Below are 22507 nucleotides of genomic sequence, written 5' to 3' on the forward strand. Positions count from 1 at the left end.
TGCAAAGGTCCAAAACAAAACAACAAATCCTAAATTAAACATAACTTAAAAAGCAGCAATTTACCTTCTTTCTTTCCTTCTTTCATCCATCCTTTTATCTAGAGCTGCATAAATAGCATCTGCTTCCTCATCATCTTTTTCATAGGGTCCACTTGAGAAGAGGCTCCCAGCATAACCATTAAACTATGAACAAAATATATTTACAGGATCAGCTTTCCCTCCAACACAGCCCCAACCAACACAAACTGAACATATCCAGTTGTAATTTACTTGCTAATTATGTTTTCCATTAGACAAACCCTAACTGAAAGCCATTCTTCAGCAACTGATCAATATTCTTCAAGTGCTAAGGGCATGAAAGACAAGAGGCATAGCTGGGTGTGGTGTCACAGACCTGTAACCCCAGCATTCAGGAGGATGAGGTTAAGGCCAAGGGATTAACTCAGTGGTGTAAGTGCCTCCCTGGCAAGCATGAGGTCATGAATTCAATCTCTGGTACCAAAAAAAAAAAAAAAAAAAAAAAGGACAGGAAGGTGAGGTAGGAGGATTGCTACAGACTTGAGCATCCTGGGCTATTAAGCAAGTTCATGGCCAGCCCAAACCACCCTGTCTCAAAAAGGGGGGTGCTAGGAATACCAAGGATACTGGGGTACTGGACCTCAAATTCAATTCCAAGTACCAAAATTCAGCCGGGCACGGTGTTACACACTTGTAATCCCAGCATTTGGGAGGCTGAGGCAAGAGGACTGCTGCAAGTCGAGGCCAGTCTGAACTGCATAGCAATTTTGACCCTGTCTCCAAAAAAAAAAAAAAAAAAAAAAGTACTAAAACATATAAAAAGAATTATTTTTCCTCACAAGAAAGACATCATCTGTTAGAAGATACCTAGAGAAAACCTTGTTTGAATCAATGAACTATAAAGCAAGCATCAACACCACCATTAGAGACCAGCCAACAAAAAACCCCAGGGTGGTACCCCCAGTGTGGCACCCCATGCTGCAAGTACATCTCTTTTGAAGAGAATAAAAAAGTCCCCCCCCTTTTTTTTTTTTTTGTATTTTTACCAGTACCAGGGATCCATCTCACGACCACACGCTTGCAAGGCAGGCGCTTATGCCACTGAGCTAAATCCCCAGCCCCATCCTCTTATCTTGAGTTTTACTATTTCCCTCACATACTGCTAAAGATGGTCCCAAATCTAAGCCTTTCTAGAGGCTGGCAGGAATACCCACAGAAGCCCCCAAAATCACCTCATCATAGTTAGTGTCGTTCAGATCCTCATCATCATCATCAGCAGCCTGATTTTTCTTCATCTGGTCCCCCACAGTCCTCTTCCCTGGTGGTGCATGGCGATCATCCACAGGATCATTTGCATCCCGGGCAGGCCCAATATCTGAGCGAGTGGTGAAGCCAGTAGCACTGTAGGCCACAAGACACCTATGACCTGGGTGGCCCTGCTTCCTGTGTGCTTACCTCCACCCCAATCAAAATCTCTTTTTCTAGCACCTTTAGGAATCTCCAAAGATTCTGATGGCAGTGGACTGTACTCTCAAATACTACTACTTGTCGTCTGCCTGCCTAAATGTTTCAACCTGTCTTTAATAGGTTACCAGACAATCTCCCCCCGCCCAAGGCTTTTCCACTTCTCTACATGATGACCCAGGCCTTCAGACCTCCCTCCTTCCAAGCTCTAGTCCCTCACTTCCAACAACCTGCTGAGCCTATCCCTCCACATTCAACCAGGCCCAAACTGAGCTCTTTTAACGTGTTCTGCGTCTTTGAGCTGTTTTAGCTGTTAATAGCAAGGCCATCCCAGACACCAAGCAGGCCTCATCACAGCATCTTTACCTCCTTCTTCATCCTTCTCTATACTGTCTGCCCAAAGTACTAGTGATTCTACTTTCAGATATCCCCTTGTAGACCACAACTTCCACCACAGTTGGCAATCCAGTAAGCCCTCCCTACCTCTAATCTTCCCCCACTTCAACCTTTGCTCCACCACATGATTGCTCCAGAAACACATCTCTGACAGGGGATTCTTCGGCCTATAGGAGTCAGACCTCTAGAGCCTATAGGAGTCTGACCTGATGCTCAAGGCCTCTCTGACAACCCTCAGCTCTTTCCTCTCTTGCTGTATGTTACACACACACTGGACTTCTTGCTGGTTCCTGGTCTTCCCTTAAGCCACATCTTTCTACTACCCGCACACAAAATACCATGTTTCTCCTTTCTTCCAGTCACAATTTCAAATCAAAAACCATTTCTCTTTCCAAACGTGACTCAGATGCTGCACTCCACTGAGAATTCTGTTTTCTGGAGCTCCAATGTTCTAAATCTGTCCTTCTGCACATATATGACTTACACAGGCACAGAACCTCCCCTAGTAAACTTAAGAGGTTCTCTGAAAATGGTGAAACAGCTGAACCTTGTGTGAACACTGCAGTTTCTAGTACCACCAACCAAATGGATAACCAAGTAGGATAATGACTGCCCATTTACCCAACAACTGTTGGCAGTCATCTGAGCAACAAACTTGGGGCACCCAAGCATCAGCCTCCCAAAAGCAATGGGGAAGGCAGAGCTGAGAATTTGAACAGGAAGCCTCTGGCGACAACGTGACAATAATACAAAGAGAAAGCCACTAATTGTGGCGTACATCTGTAAAACCAGGACTCAGGAGGCTGAGGCAGAACTGCGACAGGTCAGGGCCACACTAGATTACACAGAGAATTCAACACCAGTCTGAATTAAATAGCAAGGCTCTTTAAAAAAAATAAATAAATAAATAAATAAATATTACAAAGAAAACATTAGTCAATACTTAAAGGAAGGGTCATATCTTCCCACTACACAAGAGGGGCTCTTCTGATGCTCAGTGAAGACCTGTATATGAGTTTTGTCCACTTTAGACACCAAAACACTGGACTCCGAGCCCATGTCACATCTCCTCGGTGACAGGTAGGATTCACAGTCAGGGCTATTCAGACTGCAGAAACGAAGCCGACTATCAGGGATCTTTCAAACTAAGCCGCTGTGCACTCTTAATTTATTAGGGTCCTTGTCTCCCGCGCCAAGCAGTTGGCACCGCCTAACTCACAGGTCGACCTGACAGCACCTCGCTCGGCCCGCCAGCCATCCCCGGCCCCCGCGCCACCTCCCGGGAGCTCCGCAGGCCCGCACCGCCCCCTGCCTCGGGCCTCACCCACGGCCCAGGCCCGGCACGTAGCCAAGTGGCGCGGGCATGCCCAGGAACGGCTTCTTTTTCTTGTTCATAGCGGCTGTAACAATTGAGACGGAGAAGGGAAGGGAAGCCGCCGCGCAGCACCGAGAGCAAGACTCTTCGCCGAAGAACTGAAGGAAGCTCTCGGCCTTCGCGTCACCTGCGCCCCGGAAGCAAAGCTGCGGCCAGAGGAAGCCCCGCCCGCCGGACTACCCCGGCGGAAGCTGGAGTTGCGGCGCTCCGCCCACTTCCGGCCACGGCGGCGGGGAAGGCTGCTGTGGGATAAGTACTGTAGCGCCGACCTGTGGTGCGGCGGGCGGTACCGGCAGGCCTAAGGGGTAACGGGCCACGACGCCCGACAAACCCCCGGGTCCCAGCCTGGACCCCGGTGTGGCTGTTCGGAGCGCTCACAAGCACACTAAGATCTGTGCACGCGGGGCCAGGTCCGTCCTCGAGGCAGTCCTGCGCATCCTGCGCGCTGGTGCCTTCCCGTGGCCGGCCTCCCCACTTTCTATCTGTCAGGCTGTGCGAGCCCACACTCCGGGTCCGCCCGTCAGTCTGCGCGGGGATGCTGTGCGGACACTGCCCCTCACAGAAGCTATAAACAAGCGAATGCAGCACCGACGTGCGTGGGCCAGCGTCCCAAATGTGTGACTGCTGTGTAAGCACTGGGGCGTGTGTTGGCGACCTGGGCGGAAGTGTACCACTGCGCTCTGCGCGCATTTCTGCAAGTCCGTGTGCCTCAGTGCTCCTGCTGCTGGACACCACCAAAGCTACTACACCCGAGGAGAGAGGCTGTGGGCGGAGCAAGGCGGCACCGCTGGTTGATTTGGCTGGACCAGACAACCATGCTTCCGCACCCAACACTTTTCGCTAAGGTCCTATAGCAAACGCCTCCGTCGTCTACCTGCTACAGCTTTGGAGTTTTCGCCCCCATCCCTAGCCAAACCGCTTTCCGTTCTTAGCGTCGAATCCTGCCCCCCCCCCCACTCCGCCTCTGAGCCAGATTCTTGGGTTACGCGGAGCTGGGGGTGCTGTCCGGGAACTCAGGGTGCTGTGGAGGGTGAGCTAGGGCCAAACTGGCTTCTCTGGGCAAGCAGAAGCTCATCTGCAGAAGAAACCTGAGAGATCTGGAGAATGTGCTGGACAGAATGAATACCTGAATTTGCTATACAGGAGAGCAGAGGGCAGTGTTTAGGAAGAGATGGCCTGGCCCTGACCCACACTCTGGTGGGTGGAAGGCTCAAGGGTAGGTAGGGTGGCCTGGGGCACTCCACCCCCAACACGGAGAAAAACGACAGTTCCTCTCTAGGCCGCCTCAGCCGGCCTTCGGCAGGTGCACAGAGCCCCGTGGCGAAGCCGTACCCAGGGGCGCAACGCCACCTCGGACCTCTCCTCACGCTCAACCCGGCGCGCTCCTGGAGCTCCTGGAGCGCGCTCCACACGCAGGGATCCGCGGCAGGTGCCTCGCCGCGCAGACTCGGCGGGCCGCCTTGGCCGGCCGAGCGGGGCGGGGCGACCGCCCTCGTCCCCCGCTGAGCACACCGGCCTCCCTCCGCTCTGCAAGGGGCGTGTGCGCGGGCCCCATGTTCACCGAGCTGAGGGCCAAGCTGAGCCCCCCGCCGGGCCGCGCCGGAGCTGTGAGCGCCAGCTTCGGGGAGAGCCGGGATGTGGATGGTGAGCGGCGCTGGGCTGGGACTCAGGAATCAGGGGTGGGGGTGGGGTTCGGGAACCGAGAAGCCCTGGGGAAAGCGATACTCCAGTGGCCGCGGCTGCGGACTTCCCGGCCCCACGGGGTCCGGTGGCTTTTGTCCTGCGCTGTGGGGTGACCAGCGTCAGGCCTCGGGGACCAGTGTGCTTTTGGTTTGGGGTGGAAGACGACCAGCCAGGGTTTCTGTCTTTTGACTGGGATCATTCTTTCACGCAAAGCTGGCATTGAGGTGGAAAGGGGACCAAGGACCGAGGTCACAGCCGGGACCTGGCACCCCCACCCCATTTCCTTCTCCGACCCTCCCAGAGATCGGGCGCGAAATGGGCGTCCCGCTGACTTAGCAGGTGCCAAGTGGTTTCCCCGGAGCGCTACTCCTATCCTGCCGGCTAAAGCCCAAAAAGCCTTGGGACCACCCTGCCTGTCCTCTGCAAGGCGCAGGCTTAGAATAAATCCTTTCCTATGCACTAGAGGCTACCTGAGGGACGTGGCCACACTGGCCACACTCTCTACCTGACCTTATACCACAGATTAAAAATCACTTGAGCTTGGTTTGAAAGTTGCAATAGGGAAAGAGGGTGTTGAGCGTCAGGAACCTTATGGGTGGAAGCACAAGGGAAGATAATATGGGTTTCCCCATTATTCAAACCGCTTGGACACATCAGAGACTTGGCCCCAGCCTAGAGTGACTGGCTGACTGGAAGAGAAGTTCCTTTAAGCAGGGGGACAGAATGGGCATGGAGATGGGCAAGGATCCTGGCATGGGAACCCCATTCTATCTGCACTCATCCTGCCTGGATGCTCTAGGGGAGTGTCAGTGTGTGTGTGGTGACCTTTACCTTTGCTTCTTCCCACAAATGACTTGCAGATGCTACACAGAGATTCCATTTGTGTATTCATTCATTCATGCATGCACTGGACTTATGGGTTACCTCCTACAGCCCCATAACTGGGCACGTGTTCATTAGTAATGGCAACCTTGATAGAAAGAGTCCCACCCAACCATTAATCCTTCCCAGGTCCAAATCATCTTGATCCCAGAAATGACCATAAAGCTAAAACATAAGGTTATCTGGGCATGGGGGCATATGCCTGTAATCATTCCGAAGGCTGAGGCAGGGGATTGAGTGAGTTTGTGGCCAACCTGAACTAGGAAAACAAATACCCTAGAATGTAGCTGCATTCCATACACTGGTCCTGAACAGTCCACAGGCAGTAGGTACTTAGGGATCATGTAGTGCTTTCCCAGCTAGGCCCTGCAGGGGCAGTACAGCAGGAAAGCCCCGCATGTGTTTGGGGAGTCATAGTTACTTGCTTGCCCAGCATTCAGGCTTGTTGCCAGTGAGTTATAGTTGGTGAACACAGCAAGGCAGAGGTCAAGCTACAAATATCAAGTATGGTTGTAGAGACTGGGCACCTTCAGTAATGACAGGTAGGTAGCAGCCACAGAGCATCCCAGGACAGGAGCTGGCCTCTTCCATGAAAAACACATATTGTGGGTATTGCCCTGGCTTAGTATGGTGTGTGTGAGGCTTGTGTGCCAGCACTAACTGGGTACCTGGCACACAGCCACTGCCCACTTCAGCTTCTGCCGGACGCTTCTGGAGCACACAGTGTCAGCTGAGAGCATCCCTTGCCACTTGCCTCGGACCCCAGGCACCAGCCTCACGTGGCACGACTCCCGTAGCCAGAGGGCATCCAGCAGCAGGCCCATCAAGCTCCTGCAGCAGCCCGGTACAGAGACCCCACAGGTACCACCCATTCTGCTTACTTCAGCCCCTACACCTCCTGCTTTGCTGTCCTCTGCTAGTTGCCATCCTTCCCCTGCAGGGTCGGCTGTACTCTGACCACTATGGCCTGTACCACACAAGCCCCTCTCTGGGCGGGCTGACACGGCCAGTAGTCCTGTGGAGCCAGCAGGACGTCTGCAAGTGGCTCAAGAAACACTGTCCCCACAACTACCTCGTCTACGTCGAGGCCTTCTCCCAACATGCCATCACTGGTATGGTGAGGCTGATGTAGGGCAGGGGCGGGGAAGCCAAAGGAGAACCTATGCCCACTCAGCCAGCCTGTCTCCACCTCTGCCTGTGCTCCCCTCAGGGGCTTCTGTTGTGCATGTCTGCCCCCCCCTTTCTCTCTCCCCTCTGTCACCTGGGGCTTCTCTGCTTGGCTTCTGTCTTTGGCTCATGCTTGTCTTTCCATCTGCCTTCCTCTCCAAGTCTCTCTACATATCTAAGACTGCCTATGACTCCTTTGTCTCTTGGTCTCTGCAATGGCCCTTTATACCATTTTTTGGCCTCCACTGGGCCCTTTCCTTCTCCCCAGGCCGGGCTCTGCTGCGGCTGAATGCAGAGAAGCTGCAGCGGATGGGGCTGGCACAGGAGTCCCAGAGGCAGGAGGTGCTGCAGCAGGTGCTCCACCTGCAGGTGCGTGAGGAGGGGCGGAGCCTGCAACTGCTCAGCCAAGGTCAGTGGGAGAGGCCAAGATTGCCAGAGGCCTGGGGGGCTGGGCTGAGAGTGCAGGTTGAGTTGCCAGAGTAAGGCGGGTGGCTGGGACCCAGTAAAGGCCATTCTGGGATGAGACAGGGACCTGCCTCTTGCTTACCTCCATTCACCCCACAGCTTCCTTTGGAAACATGTCCTAGCTGCTGCCAAGGCTTGAACCCCAGACCCCAGCACTGTGACCAGTGACCAAGACCCACGGCCAAGAATGAGGCAGAGCTGACCCTGCAGATCTTGGACCCTGCATGATGCCCTGTTGGCCAAGCCTGGCCCAGCAGACAGGCAGGACCAAGACTGTCACCTCCAGGTGCCTCTGGTCAGGCACTCCAGGTTGTACCCTGGGGCTAGATGGGCATGGGTCACTTGCATGTGGCCCCCTCCAGGGACTTGATTCCAGGCTCATCCCCTGGTGCTGCTGGCAGCATGCCACAGGTCAGCTTCCTGGAGCCAGAGTGGGGTTTGAATGACCCCAGACTATAAGGGAGTCTCTTTATTTATGTTCTCTTAACCATGTGACCACCCTGCACCTGGCATCTTTCCAATTCTGTGTCTTCCCCAGCACTGCCATATCAGCTGCATAGTGGAACAAACGTCAGCTTCATTTGGCTTGTGTTTTCCACCCACCCCTGCTAGAGCCCAGCAGGCCCAACCCATTGTCCAGAGGAACAGTCATCAGCACCTGCCCCACTGGGCATCTTACTAAAACTTCACTCATTATTTACGAAACCTTTTCTATATCCACATCTACTTCTGAGAACTGAGGCTGAAAGTCCCAAGATGCCCAGTCCTCAAAGTAAATTGGCACAACAAAGACTTAGCCCTATGTAGGCTCCATTTTCAATATCCACTGGTTTGATGGTGCCCCTGTCCTTGCCTATAAGAGAGTCTTGCTTTTAAGCATCTTCCCTATTTCCTGGCTCTTGGACTTAACTTTCAAGTAGCAGTTGTGCATGTGGGTATTCCCCTTACCCCTTTCCCCAAACGTTGATTCACAGGAGAGAATATAGGGAGCTACCCCGACTGTGTCTACCACCAGATGCTTGGGCAGCCCTCTGTAGAAAATTTGGAACTGGTGCTGCCCAGAAGAGGGACAGTGAGGGTGACCCTGGAAGTCCCCAGCATCTTGCTCCTCTGCCTCTCCTACTGCCCTAGGGACTCTGAAAGTCTCAGGGACAAGTAAGGCTGAGCTTCCAGCGTCCTCTCTATGTCCTGAGCTGGCCTCAGTTCTGCAGGCTTGTCCTTGTAGATTCCAGGTGAGATCTGGACAACTGGCCTGACATCTCCCACGCTCTGTGCCCCCACCCACGGGAATCATTATCTTGGGTCTGACTGCCTGAAGTACCCCTCTACATGCCATCAGCCTTCAGCCAGAGGGCCCATCCTGGCCCTTTCTCCCTACTCTGTCTTGCCCATCCCGTGCTACTGTCTTCCTTGTTTTTGTTCACTTTTTATACTCTGACAAAAAATCAGAAATAAACTAGTTCTCAAGTACCCACGGTTCTGGGTCTAGGAGGGGGTGTCCAGCCCCGCAGCCTGCCCTGGGGGCCACCAGGGGGCAGTGGTGTCCTGTCCTGGAGGGGCTGTTGCTAGCCTAGGGCACTATGAGGAACCTGAAATGGGACACATGAAGGGCACCCCAGTGGTGGACAACAAAACATGCATGACACACTGAAAGCAACAGTCCAGACACTGGCGTAGGAGTTTCCTGGGGGCTATTCTAACAAAAGGTCACAAACTGGTGGCTTCAAACAACAGAAAGGGGCTAAGGACATAGCCCAGTAATACAATGCAAGCTTGGCATGTGGTGAGCCCCAGGTTCAATCCTTAACATAAAAGAGACAGTAGGGTCGAAAGAAGGAAGTAGGAGAAGGAGGGATTCCATTCCAGAGATCAAAACTCTGAAATCCAGCAGGATCAGCCTCCTGTGTGGATGAGAAGATGAATCCTTCCTAGCCTCTTCCAGGTCTGCTGGCTCAAGGACACATCTCTGCAGCCTGTCTCCATGTCACATCATTCCTCTCTCTGTTAAATCTCCCTGTTTCCTCCTTTTCTTTCTTTCTTTTTTTTCCATTTTTTTTCTTTTTTCTGGTACTGGGGATCGAACTCATGACCGCCTGCTTGCAAAGCAGGTGCTTATGCCGCTGAGCTAAATCCCCAGCCCCCTGTTTCCTCCTTATAAGGATGCTTGGATCTAGGGCCCACCTAGGTAATCCAGGTTGATCAGGAGCCTTAATCACATTTGCAAATAACCTTTTTACGAAGTCCCTTCACAGATTCATGGATTTGACTTAATTATCTCTTAAGACTCACCATTTGGCCTCCTACGCAGAGCAGTATTCTGACATAAATGGCATACAGACCACAGCACATACTTTGACACACCACACACAGCAACCAGATACACAAATAGGAACTAACAGAAACACAATAATGCTGATATCCAGAGCCAACATGTCCCTGCACACGCAAACACACTTGTATTTGGTCAGGCACATAAACCCAATACCCACAAAGAAAAATAATACTCCTGCATATACAGTGTCCAAACACAGAAATACTGTTGTACAAATACTGTTTGTTGTACAGTGAACCCCCTTCAACACACAGAAACACAGAGGATATACAAATTCATATACAACACCCACAGTACACACAAACTCATAGACCATTATGACATTCGATACACACAGAAAACAATTGATCCCTTATACTCTGACACACAGATGCACCACAGCCTAAATGCACAGGCTGTGATCTAGATGACCCCACCCAAGTACTCTGCTGTCTTGTCATACTAACATACTAACATACAAACAAGCACTGATCTCACCCAGTATAAGACTCAGATATGTTATGACACTGGGTTGTCCAAATGTGGATGCTCCAGACACAGGGTCACTTAGACACATATCTGTCTATAGAGATTGATATATCCCACTGTGGAACGCTGACAACCTTGAATGTACTTCTGGGGAAGGGACACTGACCCCTCTCAACATCCTGCTGGTTCTGCCCCCAGGGTAAGGATAGTCATAAAGAGAGGAAAGGATGTCTCCTTGGCTTTGAGCAACTTCCTCCCCTTCTTCCTGTGGTCACTTGGGTTGGGTGGATCCACACTGGCCTGTCTCTGGCTCAGACTTTCACAGGACTCACCAATGAACCCCTCTACAGAGGGCCCAGCACTGCATCTCTGTCTCAGGTAGGTACTCTACACAGGCCAAAGGCAGAGCAGATCCCAAGATTGCGCTGAGAAGAAGTGGACCCCAAATCTGCTGACACCTTCTCTGCCTTGCCTTCAAGCAGTGCAGGGGAGCTTGACCACGGAGTACAGGGCAGAATGAGCCAAGCAAGAAGGGCCCCAGGAAAGAATTATGTCTTTTTTTTTTTTAATTTTTTTTTTGTCTTTTTCCTTTTTATCGGTACTGGGGATTGAACTCACGACTGCCTGCTTGCAAGGCAGGTGCTTATGCCGCTGAGCTAAATCCCCAGCCCCAAGAATTATGTCTTGTAACTCCATTTCCCACCTAGCAGTTTCTATCCCACATCAATTCTGAGGAGGCCAAAGTGCTTGTGGAATATAAAAGAGATTTTAAAAATGTTTAAAAGCTAGATTTAGTCGTAAAAGTAACATATGCACATGATTTGAAAAATCTCAACAATATTGTAGGCCCAAAATAAAACTCACGATCTCCTCTTCAATCTCAAGGGAAGATGAGTGCTTTGGGTAAGTGAGCACAGATCTCTTTAGAGAGATACACGCCCCTTGCCTGCATCCTGTGGGGACCCAGCATTCTCTAATTCTTTTCCAGGCAGTATATGCCGCAGCCCAGTCCCACCACGGAAGAGATTCACAGTTCTCTTAAGCTTCATTCATTCCTGTAGGCTGGCGCTGCATGCAGCCTGCAGACCTGACACTCGCAGGTTCTAGTGCAGGGAACCAAGGCTCAGGTTGCTGGTCTACGGCGGTGGTCGAGCCAATGATCTGTGATAAAGCTCCAGGGTTTGGACAGTAACCAGAGTAACAAAAGTGGCCACAGGCCCAAATGGAGGGAGGTCCGAACCTGCCCTGCTAGTTCTGAGGGGGCGGGAGGAAGAAAGGTCCCCAGAGCACACAGGCCTCTCTCTGCACCTGCCCCAGCAGCACAGGCCAGCTTCGGGGTGCCTCGCTCCTGCGCGCAGTACTCAGGACATTGTTCGGCGCCTTTGCCTCAGTTTACCCCACTGCCCACAAAACACGTCTCGCCCTGAGAACAACACGAAGGCTCCTTGGCCCCGAAGGCCAGGCAGCGCAGGCGGGCCCGAGAGCCCCCTCCCCGCCGCGCGGCGGCTCAGGAATACCGCGAGAGTTCGCCCCCTCCCCCGCATCAAACTGTCAAAGGTGGGAGGGGCGGGAGCGCGCATGTGCGCAGCGCGGCGCAGCCTGCGCTGCCCGGACCCCGCGCCCGCGCCCGCGCCCCGGCCCGGCCCGGCCCGGCCCGGCCGCAGCCCCACTGGGCGCCGCAGGTAAGCGCCCTGGACCGCCCCGCCGCACCCGTCGCCCACACCCCGCCCTGCAGCGCCAGCCGGGCCACAGCCCCGCCGCGCCTGCTGCCGGCCGCCCGCTCCGCGCCCCGCGCCGGCGCCGGCGCCGTCTTCCTGCCTCCTCCTTCTCCAGAAAAAGTCGCCATTTTGGTTCATTGCCTTCGCCCCCTCCCCCCCCCGCCGCGGTCGGCCTTTCCGGCCCGCGGAGGCCCGCAGCGCCCGCGGTGACAGGTGGGTGGCCGCTGGCCCAGGTGCGCGCCCGGCCGCCCTCACCTGGCCGGACCTGGCCTCACGCGGCCCGCGCGCGGCGGCGGCCCCTCCCCGAGGCCCCGTGCGGCCGCGCCAGGGAGTCCTTCGCAGGACTGCGCCAGCCGGACCCCCAACTCTGTAGGAAGGCCGAACGGGCACTGAGCAAGCACCTGCACCAGGCCCTGGGGTCGTCGGGCTGGGTGACTTCACGGCCACTGTCACCTTTGGATCATACAATGGGGACTTCTGAGGACTTTGACCTCAGGCCCTCCCACCTCCTAGGTTCAGGATATGTGCTTCTCCACTTTTACCAGTGGGCAGGGACTGTCCTGACTTCAGAATTCTGTCCTCCTGGACATGGCAGCCTGTTCCTGCACCCTAAGATCTGGATTGATCAGAAATTGTCACAGAAGAGATCAGTAGGCTCAGGCCTTGCTCCCTGGTCCCGCCCCCTTAATCCTTAGTGGTTTTGGGTGTCTTGGTGAGAGGACTGAACAGGGCTAAGCTCTGAGCCCCTGTCTGCTCCTCAGCTCCCAGGGCTTGGGATCTTGCCGTTGAACAGGCTCCTTGGGCCGCAGGATGTTCTCTGGCCACAGCCTGGCAGGCTCAAGCATGAGCCTCTGCAGCTGGTGCTGGCTGTAAGTTCCTTAGCTGAGATGGGCCCACTGGCTGAGGTGGTGGAGGATAGGAGACAGGGAGATCAGCTGAACACGAGGTCTCCCATTTGGTGGAAGGACTTCTGCTGGGCACAAGATTGAAAAGGGCCAGGTAGAATGGTCAACAGGCATGGGGACCAGAATGAGATGCAGGTAAGTCTGCAGTCTGCCCATCAGAGAGAGGAAGTTCATGGGGTTGGGGACTTTGGCTGTCTTGTGTGCCTGGGAAGAAGGATCCAGGGGTGGCTCCCCAGGTAGGATGTTGCTGCTTAGGATCTGAGAGGGCTGAGAGCCCTGAGGAAGAATATGTCCCCAGGGTGCCATGGCCTGGCAGCCTGAGAGCCAGCACTGGTTCCTGGTGCCATAATTGGCCCCCAAGAGGAATGTCGTCAGCCTCCTTCCTCCTGTACAGGCCACTTCTCCTTGGGGACATGCCCTGGCTACTGATCCTCAGCACACCTTGAGACTGAGTGTGCCAGAAGGAGGGTGTCCTTCCACCCTGATCATACCTTCTGTCACTCGCTTTCCCATGTGACAGACCCAAGAAGACTGGTCTCCTGTCTGGCCAGAGAGAGGGTCTATCAGGGAAAAGCTCTAGGGCAGCCCTATGGAGCCCCATTGAGCCTCACAGGTTTGTGCACTTGCTTCACAGAGATGACTGATCCCTTCTGTGTTGGAGGAGGCCGCCGGCTCCAGGGGTCCAGCAAAAGTGGACCTGGAAAGGGTAGCAGCCGAAAAGAGGTTCAGCTTCCCATGTTGCAGGACCCTCCGAAGCTGGGTGAGGACCCAAGGCCCAAGTCAATTCCAGAGGGTCATGAACAGCCAGTAGTAAGACAGGCCACCTCCCTGGTGTCGTGAGTGCCTCAGGGCCTTCATAGGGTAGAAGCCTTGGGTGGAGCCTAGAGCCTGGATTTTTGTCCTGGGTTTGCCATACCCTTGCCCCCATGTCTTGGGCCAGGGCTCAGTCCAGGCCTGCAAGCCTTCAGCAGCTGGTGATCCTGTGCAGTCCCTGAGTCCTGCTGCATTGTGTGCTACAGGGATGCCAGTGGTCCACAGTGGACAGACAGTGCCTGGCCAAGCCCCACTCTGCTTTGACCCAGGAAGTCCAGCCAGTGACCGGACAGAAGGAAAGAAAAAGGGGCGGCCGAAAGCTGAGAACCAGGCCCTCCGAGACATTCCTGTGAGCTTCCTGAGCCCGGGTGGGGCTTATACAAGGTCTGCCCATGGAGGCCAGTGCCCTGCCCTTAACCTGCTCACTGCACAACCCTTCCCAAGTTTCAGGCTGGGGCCTGGGACCTTCCTGTCTATGTGCTGTGAGATCGAATGGACCATGTCAGTGGCCCCTAGCATAGATCTGGAACAGGGCTTGAATTGTTGCTGCAATGCCTAGGTTGAAGGTCTCATGTGACCTCTGTGTCCTGTAGGCCTGGGGAGGGCTCTGGGTTTGGAGCACGGGTTGGTAGAGGCCTGGGTGGCTGAGGGTCAGCAGCCCAGCCTTTCCCTATGCCCAGCTCTCCCTTATGAACCAATGGAAGGATGAGTTCAAGGCACACTCAAGGGTGAAGTGTCCAAACTCAGGGTGCTGGCTGGAGTTCCCCAGCATCTACGGGCTCAAGTACCATTACCAACGGTGCCAAGGGGTAAGAGGCTGTGGGTTGGGGAAGAGGTGTCTTGGGGATATGGCTGGGCAGAGGCTTCTGGGGCCCCCTCCCACACTTGCTCTCCCTGCCCAGGGTGCCATTTCAGATAGGCTGGCCTTCCCTTGCCCCTTCTGTGAGGCCGCATTCACTTCTAAGACTCAGCTGGAAAAACACCGGATTTGGAATCACATGGATCATCCCCTGCCTACTCCGAAGCCAGGCCCAGTCAGCCGACCAGTGACCATCAGCCGGCCTGTTGGAGTCAGCAAGCCCATTGGAGTGAGCAAACCGGTCACCATTGGAAAGCCAGTGGGAGTCAGCAAGCCCATTGGCATCAGCAAGCCTGTCACAGTCACCAGGCCCATACCAGTTACCAAGGCCATGCCAGTCACCAGGCCTGTGCCACTCACCAAGCCCATTCCAGTCACCAAACCTGTGCCAGTCACCAAATCCATGCCAGTCACCAAGCTTGTGACAGTTACGAAACCTGTGCCCGTCAACAAGCCAATGCCAGTGAGCAGACCCATTGTGGTCAGCAAGCCAGTACCAGTCAACAGGCCTGTTGCCATCAGCAGACACACACCGCCCTGCAAAATGGTGCTGCTGACCAAGTCTGAGAACAAAGTGCCACGTGCCACAGGGAAGAGCAGCAGTAAGAAAAGGTACAGGAGCTTACTGCAAGTGGGGTGTCCCTTTGGGTACGCCTATGGCTGAGGGCCAAGGCCAGCCTGCCTGGCCCTCACCTCTGCTCTCTGCAGGGCTGCAGACAGCCTGGACACCTTCCCCATCCCACCCAAGCAGGCCAGGCCCGAAAATGGAGAGTATGGTCCATCTACCACAGGCCAGAGTGCGGCCTTCCAGCTGAGCACGAACCCCAGCAATAGCTCCCTGCTGCTGGGAAGCAGACCCTCAATGGGAAAGGAGGTGCTGAGGCCCACAGGCCCTGTGTCCCTGCCTGAGGAAGACCCAGAGCGCACAAAACACAGTAAGATGAGAGTCCCAGGAGCAGCAGCTAGGGCAGGTTCTGGCCTCTGGATGGTTATTTGACCAGAATCTTGTTTTCTGTTTTCTCTCCCCCGAGTCAGGAAGGAAACAAAAGACACCCAAGAAGTTTACAGGGGAGCAGCCATCCATCTCAGGGACCTTTGGGCTCAAAGGTGAGACCCCAGCCAGCTCAGCCTCTCCAGGATCAGGTGGGTCCACAAGTATGCAAGGGCTCTCAGCCTATGGCTCCCCATCCCACCCTGCATGTATACACAGGCCTAGTCAAAGCGGAGGACAAAGCCCGAGTTCACCGATCCAAGAAGCTGGAGGGGCCAGGCCCTGAGGATATGCGCAAGAAGGTGCCGGCTACCTCCATCCCTGTCAGCAAGGAGATACCAACTCCAGTGACCCATCCTGCCCCAGGTGGGAGCCACCTGACAGGGACCCAGGGCAGGTCTTCATGGTGGGTGGGTTCTGTGACACAGGCGTGGGGGCCAGCTGTGGTGCCTAAGTGCTTCACCCAGTGTCCAAGGCATCCAGGAGCTCTGCAAGCATGTGAAGCCCTGACCCTTCCTCCAGGTGGCCCTGAGGAGCAGTGGCAGCGAGCCATCCATGAGCGAGGGGAGGCTATCTGCCCCACTTGCAATGTGGTAACCCGGAAGACACTGGTGGGACTTAAGAAGCACATGGAGGTGTGTCAAAAGGTAAGGCTGCCAGGGGGCATGGAGAGAGGGCAGACTTTGGCCCTCACTGTGGTTCGAATGCCTGACCTGTGTCCACAGCTGCAAGATGCTCTCAAGTGCCAGCATTGTCGGAAGCAGTTCAAGTCCAAGGCTGGCCTCAACTACCACACCATGGCCGAGCACAGTGCCAAGGTATGCTCCGTGGCCTTTGGCTCCCCAGTCAGCCCTGACACCTGACCTCATATCCCTCTTCCATTGCTCTTTCCCCACCTGACCCTCATCCACTTTGCCCCAAACCCTCGGCTGGCATCAGGTCTGAGGTTTATTTTATCTCCAGCCTACTGATGCTGAAGCTTCCGAGGGGAGCGAACAGGAAGAGCGAGAGCGGCTGCGCAAGGTGCTGAAGCAGATGGGTCGGCTTCGCTGTCCCCAGGAGGTCAGTGGAAGGGCACAGGCTTGGGGCCAGGAATTAACACCTTGCTGGCCACATATTTGACCTCTGACCTGGACCTCCAGGGCTGCGGGGCCGCCTTCTCCAGCCTCATGGGCTATCAGTACCATCAGCGGCGCTGCGGGAAGCCACCCTGTGAGGTGGACAGCCCCTCCTTCCCCTGCACCCACTGTGGCAAGACCTACCGCTCCAAGGCAGGTCATGACTACCACGTGCGCTCAGAGCACACAGCCCCGGTGAGTAGCCTGTGGTCCCCCATTTCCTCATGGTACTCATGTAGCCTGTGCTATGGCACAATGCTCTTTGCTATGTGCCACCTAGGTGTCAGCATGCCAATATGCCTTCTGATGGGTATGATCCTTGCCCACAGTAACTTATTGTGTCCTGTGGGTCACAAGGTGGGCACTTGGGAGCCCAGAGCTGTCTGTGTTTTTCATGCCCCCTGCATACTTGTATGTACCTTGGGTCCTTGTGCCTTGAGGGGCTATGAATGGCCCATACTTCACACTGACCCTGACTCACAGACTGCTCTTTGGCTGTTAGACTTTTGTGGTTCATCTTGTCTTTCGTGTGTTTCCACCCTGTAGCCCCCTGAGGAATCCATGGACAAGACCTCTGAGGCAGAGGACCTACTGGGTGTGGAAAGGACCCCAAGCGGTCGTATTCGCCGCACATCGGCCCAGGTTGCCGTGTTTCACTTGCAGGAGATTGCAGAGGATGAGCTGGCCCGTGACTGGACCAAGCGGCGAATGAAGGACGACCTTGTGCCTGAGTCTGCACGGGTGAGCTACCTACTTGAATACACAGGCCGCACTGTGGCTGTGGTCATACCCTGGTTGCTCCTCAGAGCTCCCAGCCTGCTGGTTTCCCAGCAGGGTTTGCCTCAGCCCAGAACTCCCTGTGTTAGCCCTGTTCCTTTTCTGTTGACGTGGTCTGAGGGGCCGGATAGCCTGTCATCGAGGCACATGGTCTCAGAGCAGAGGGGTGTCTTGGCCTAAGGCTCACTTTGGTGCTGTGCCTGGCTTTACAGCTCAACTACACTCGGCCAGGCCTCCCTGCACTCAACCCACAGCTGCTGGAAGTGTGGAAGAACGAAGTCAAAGAGAAAGGCCATGTGAACTGCCCCAATGATGTGAGCTGGGGTAAAGTGGTGGGGGTGGTGGGGGAAGAAGGGCAATTCCAGAGCAGAGGGCCTGGGTATGGCCTTTTGGTAGCAGCAGGGTCTGAGATAGACCTGTCAGGAGGTGACTATCCTCAAAGTGACCAGTTCACCTCTGATTCTCAGCTCTTGCAAGGTCCTCATATAGAGACCCTGCCAACAGAAAAGGCCTGAACAGTAGGCCTTATATGCCAAATTTGCCATACCTCAGGACTCCTGGGGTCAGACCCCACCATGTGCCCCAAAGAGGTCCCAAGATCTCCCTCGGGCTAAGGCAGAGTGCACCTTTGTGTAAGACACCTCAGAAGGACCTCTCCCCATTGCTGTCTCCTGCCTACAGTGCTGCGAAGCCATCTACTCCAGTGTGTCTGGTCTCAAGGCCCATCTTGCCAGCTGCAGCAAGGTCAGTTCTGAAGCCTCCCATGGCACACCCAGGTTTCTTTTGTCAGGGGTCCCTATAGTATCATGAGATCTGGCCTTGCCCCTATGCATGATTTGAGACTGGCCAGTGCTATACAAGTGGGCCAAGACTCTACCCTGTGACCCAAGACTCTACCCTGTGTACCCATGAGTCAGTCCTATGCCCAGTCTTTGGGGCTTCATATATATATATATATCAGTGTGAGTGTAGTCACCCCAACCAGGGAAGAAGGCGCCCTGGCTTGGGATAAGGACCCTCAGCGAACCAGGCATGATGGCATGCACCTGTAATCCCAATACTCTGGGAAGCTGAGGCAAGAGGATCACAAGTTAAGCCCAGTCTAAGCAATCCAGCAATTTAGCAAGACCATGTTTTAAGAAAAGAAAAAGGGTTGAAAATTAACTCAGTGCAAAGGCCCTGAATTCAGTATTCAGTACTGTGGGGGCTGGAAGGGGTGCTCCACAAAGATATGTAACACTTCTCTGAGGTAGCCACCTCTTCCTATTGTCTTCTGATCTGGCCTGCACAATTCAGTGGTCCTACTGCAGAGTGGCTTTGGGAGTTTTTAGAGCCCACTTATTAGGCCCCTACCCTTGCACAGACAGCTTCCTCTTGGTGCCCCTGACCCTTCACCAATGGGTGAGGGCTTTGGTGTTCTGAGGGTTGGGTTCTAGGTTGCCCATGTATTGCAGGGGGACCACCTAGTAGGGAAGTACCACTGCCTGCTGTGTCCCAAAGAATTCAGCTCTGAGAGTGGTGTCAAGTACCACATCCTCAAGACTCATGCCGAGGTGAGAGAGTCACAGCGCCTGCAGCTGGGGGTGGGGGTTGAGGAAGTGGGGAGTTGGACCAGGAGCCAGTGTGATGAGGAAGGGGTGGGCCAAGTGGTTGCTGTGTTTGAGCAAGTAACCAGTGGTAAGAAGTCTGAGAGTGTCTCCTCAAAATGGTATCCTACTCACATGGAAGAGTTAACAGGCGGGCTGCCCTCACCTGGTACCCTGAACAAGAGCCACTCTGGGTGGGAACCCTGCCACTCAGCCACTTCACTGCAATTGGCTGCTTGGCTTGTAGGTAGCTAGGTCTGCAGCATTGGGTCAGGGTCCCAGGTCCTCATTGCAGCTTTTCTCTTCCCAGAACTGGTTCCGGACCTCAGCAGATCCACCTCCCAAACATAGGAGCCAGGACTCCTTATCGCCCAGGAGAGAAAAGAAGAAAAGTCTGGTGGGCGGGAAGAAGCGGGGCCGAAAGCCCAAGGAACGGCCCCCTGAGGAGCCAGTGCCCAAGCTGCCCCCACGCCGAGATGACTGGTCCCTGGGAGGCAGAGACAAGGGGGCTCGGGGCTCCACTGGGCGGAAGGTGGGGGCTGGCAAGACAACTGAAAAGTGAACCTAGTCAGTAGGGCCCAGCCCCCATGCAGGCTACCAAGCCCCACTCTGTCCAGTTCAAAGGAACCAGCTGTAGACCTCCCGACCTCCATCCATCCCCCACCATCTGTCCAGCGGGAATGGCCAGCAACTCTTCCCTTCTCCTATTCAGGCTGCTTGGGACTCACTTGCAGTGGTCTCTCCCAGGGTGCCAGGGCAGGAGCAGAAGTGCAATAGCTGAGAGCCAGCCCTTTCTGGGAGTACATTCACAGGCCTGGCAGGGGAAGGGGCCTTGGTGCCACTGGTGATGCAGTGCAGTCATCACAGTCCTTTGGCCCCTGTCTCTACTTCCTCAGGCCCAGCTATGTCCCTACCCTGGCTCTCCAAGCCTCCCAGTGAGTGACCTCTGGCTCTGGGCTGATGAGAGCACTTGAGCAGCTTCAGCTGCTACCATCTGGGCCTCACCTCTACCTGACACTGGAACTCCAGTACCCCAGCTACCTCCCAGGACAGACCCCGTCTGACCACTGCCATGTTGACCTGATTCCACCTGGCTGCCGTAGTCTACCCACTCTGGTTCCTCTGCTTCTGTTTTCTACCTCTGTGGGCCTGTTCTTCCCACCCACACCCCAGCCCCCGTCCCTCATCTAAGATCTATGTCATCCCTGCTGTGCTTCCGGGCCCACCCCATTGACCTGTGTGTAATTGTGATGGAGCTTTCCTGCATGGTCCTCAGCAGTTCCTGCTGGGGGTGAGGGAAGGACTCTACTTCACTGGCAGGGTGGCAGGGGCTGGAGGCCGAGGCACATAGAGGAAGGCTGGCCTGTCTGCCTGTGGCCTGTGGCCTGGAGTTGTCTCCCTGGGGCCAGGGCTGGGCAAAAGAGGCTCAGCTATAAGGAGTCACCCCTAGGAGACAGCCTCCATCTACCAGGCAGGACTGGCCCAGAGGCTGAGCTCCTGTGGAAGTCATCCTGCCTTTCCCTTTACCTGCTCCTGTGTATCTGGTGGCATGGTCATTTGATGTAGGAACTGAAGGCCAGTGAGTGAAGGGGCCATGAACATGGTGGCAGCTCCAGGGCTGTGTCTTGCCCTTTGGGGCTCTGAGGACAGGAGGATCTGGAGGTTGAGCAACAGGCAGGGACCCCAGGGTTCCTGGAGGAGGTGTCGGTACAGCCTCTGGCTGCCTCCCTTGCCACACCTTCCAACACTGGTACAGGGAGGAAGATGCTTAGAGGAACTCAGACTGAGACCATCTTCCAGTGGGGGGTGGGGGTGGGCTGAAGGCTCAGCCTCGCTGACCCTGGATGATGTGAATTTGATATTTGCCTGTGTGCGTGTCCCCTGGGTGTAGTGGATGCCAGTCTTGTTGCTGTGACAAGTAACAACTTTTTTAAATTCTGTTTTTTATACAAAAATTCACAACAATCTGACATTTGGTGCTAAGGGTTTCCTGGTGCCGAAGGTGGGCCTAAGCTGGGCCGACTGTGGCCAGACCCCTGCTGTCCAGGGGGCTGTATTGACTGGGTACCTCTTCTCCCAGCAGGGGCGGAGGAATCTCCTTGGGTCATCTCAGCCTACTGTAGGGAGAGCAGCTCCAGAGTGCTTGGGGAGTGTTGTGCTCTTCCTGTCTGTGAAGGCTGACTGGACAGCACAAAGTGGGGTGTAGAGAGTGTATATTAGCCCTCCACACACCTTGGTCCTGTTCAGGGCATGGCAGCTAGGCAGAAATAGGTATGGGCCAGCATCAAAGAGTAGGCTGGGACTTTGGGGCAGGAGGGCTGGTGTATAAGTATTCTGAGTGCTGCAGTGGTGTGCAGCTGTAGAGGGAAGGCTCTGGTGCACTTAGCCCTTGTTACCTATGGTGAAGGTGGTTAAACCCCGACACCTTTCTGCAGGGTTTGGTTGCCAGCCCCAGCCTCTCAGGTACTTGGCACTTGAAGGGAGGAGGCTGGCCTATTTTTTGCTGGGGGGTGAGATTCTAGGACTCCTCTCAAAGCTCACAGGTAGTTCCTGGTATGGGAAATGGGGGTCCTGGATAACTTGATGTTTAGCACTTTAACTCCCTTGTCTTTGAAGTGGGCCTGGGTGGTGCTGCCACAAGTGGCTATTGGGTCGGATCCCTCCCTCTTTCCCTCCTTCCCTCTGACACTAGCTGATGAGGGGCAGTGTTAAGATGGTCTATAGAGTCCTCTGCCCAGAGGGTAGGGCCCTGGGCACGTTCTGCCCTTATCCCAATCAGGGCCCAGTGACCACTGACCTCTATAGACAGGCTCAGTAAGAGGGACCAGTGTGGTAGACCCCCAGGGTCTGATGAGCATGGACCTTGGCAAAATGAGACAGTTGAGGTCTCTGCAGATCTACCTCTGGCTCAGTGCAAGCCCTGCCCGAACAGAAAAGTGCCCCAGGGACTGATACTCAACACAAAAATGGGATACACTATTTGCCTCTGCACAGGCAGATGAAGGTGTGTCCTAGGTTCCGGAGGGCCTCCCTATCCCTTTAGTGGTTCTAAAGGGAAACTTTGGGAGGAGACAGGTGTCCCTGCGAGGCCTTGGTGGGTGGGCCCAGGCAGCTTGCTTTGAGTCTGGGTTCAGGAGGGTTGGTGAGTTACCCCTTCTGCCTAAAGGCCATGCGTCCTAAATTTTAGGTATCTTGTTTTTTTGTTTTTGTTTTTTTTTTTAACGCAGTTCTCAGTACACAAGTGCATTTTGAAAGACCGGTTCCAGCTATCACTTGTAACTATATATACACACATATATATTCTATCTACGAAGTGTTTATTTGCAAGATGTTTTGACAGTGAGCTTGGGCCTTGCCCGCCTCGTGACCATCTGTCCCCATCCTCAGCTCGGCCCTGCCCTGACCCCTGGACCGGAGGGGGGGGCAGGCCATTAACTGTATGTATTAGAAATGACTGTATCAAATAAATGTTTATTGATTTCTTTTCCAG

General features: G+C 54.7%; 3 protein-coding genes across 8 annotated transcripts in view; 2 read left to right on the plus strand and 1 right to left on the minus strand.

The window, feature by feature from the left end:
- Window positions 1-3404, minus strand: part of Prpf6 (pre-mRNA processing factor 6) — a 51874-nt gene extending 48470 nt beyond the window's left edge. Inside the window, exons 1-3 of the mRNA XM_003462783.5 lie at window positions 3203-3404; window positions 1251-1419; window positions 65-183 (exon numbers count right to left, since the gene is read on the minus strand). Of these exons, the coding sequence (XP_003462831.1) occupies window positions 65-183; window positions 1251-1419; window positions 3203-3273 (359 nt within the window). The 5' untranslated portion in view covers window positions 3274-3404. The remainder of the gene's footprint in view (window positions 1-64; window positions 184-1250; window positions 1420-3202) is intronic.
- Window positions 3405-4082: 678 nt separating this feature from the next.
- On the plus strand, window positions 4083-8920 carry Samd10 (sterile alpha motif domain containing 10). 2 transcript variants are annotated; one of them, XM_003462784.4, is made up of 5 exons: window positions 4083-4897; window positions 6498-6679; window positions 6759-6930; window positions 7254-7394; window positions 7550-8920. In XM_003462784.4, the coding sequence occupies exons 1-5, from the start codon at window positions 4807-4809 to the stop codon at window positions 7570-7572; spliced, it is 609 nt and encodes a 202-aa protein (XP_003462832.1). In that variant the 5' UTR covers window positions 4083-4806; the 3' UTR covers window positions 7573-8920. The 2 variants fall into 2 exon arrangements, with proteins under 2 accessions (XP_003462832.1, XP_005000422.1); XM_005000365.3 differs by having other exon boundaries at window positions 7254-7354.
- Window positions 8921-11816: 2896 nt separating this feature from the next.
- Window positions 11817-22506, plus strand: Znf512b (zinc finger protein 512B). 5 transcript variants are annotated; one of them, XM_063247978.1, is made up of 17 exons: window positions 11817-11932; window positions 13508-13633; window positions 13893-14035; window positions 14367-14495; window positions 14589-15157; window positions 15254-15480; window positions 15581-15652; window positions 15756-15902; window positions 16059-16183; window positions 16262-16354; window positions 16500-16598; window positions 16679-16849; window positions 17201-17395; window positions 17644-17745; window positions 18113-18175; window positions 18886-18984; window positions 19328-22506. In XM_063247978.1, the coding sequence occupies exons 2-17, from the start codon at window positions 13510-13512 to the stop codon at window positions 19577-19579; spliced, it is 2610 nt and encodes an 869-aa protein (XP_063104048.1). In that variant the 5' UTR covers window positions 11817-11932; window positions 13508-13509; the 3' UTR covers window positions 19580-22506. The 5 variants fall into 5 exon arrangements, with proteins under 5 accessions (XP_063104048.1, XP_063104049.1, XP_063104047.1 ...); XM_063247979.1 differs by having other exon boundaries at window positions 14652-15157; XM_063247977.1 differs by having other exon boundaries at window positions 14367-15157.
- Window position 22507: the final 1 nt, after the last annotated feature.

Source organism: Cavia porcellus, unplaced genomic scaffold (assembly GCF_034190915.1).
Source record: "Cavia porcellus strain 051 isolate PalLab524CR breed Dunkin Hartley unplaced genomic scaffold, mCavPor4.1 scaffold_5, whole genome shotgun sequence".
Taxonomy (NCBI): Eukaryota; Metazoa; Chordata; class Mammalia; order Rodentia; family Caviidae; genus Cavia; species Cavia porcellus.

Coding starts and splice junctions, on each gene's coding strand:
- Samd10 (XM_005000365.3), top strand. CDS start 4,807: ATGTTCACCGAGCTGAGGGCCAAGCTGAGCCCCCCGCCGGGCCGCGCC. Junction 6,680..6,758: donor CCGGTACAGAGACCCCACAG/GTACCACCCATT, acceptor CTTCCCCTGCAG/GGTCGGCTGTACTCTGACCA. Junction 7,355..7,549: donor AGCAGGTGCTCCACCTGCAG/GTGCGTGAGGAG, acceptor TTCACCCCACAG/CTTCCTTTGGAAACATGTCC.
- Znf512b (XM_063247977.1), top strand. CDS start 13,510: ATGACTGATCCCTTCTGTGTTGGAGGAGGCCGCCGGCTCCAGGGGTCC. Junction 15,158..15,253: donor AAGAGCAGCAGTAAGAAAAG/GTACAGGAGCTT, acceptor TGCTCTCTGCAG/GGCTGCAGACAGCCTGGACA. Junction 16,599..16,678: donor GGCTTCGCTGTCCCCAGGAG/GTCAGTGGAAGG, acceptor CTGGACCTCCAG/GGCTGCGGGGCCGCCTTCTC.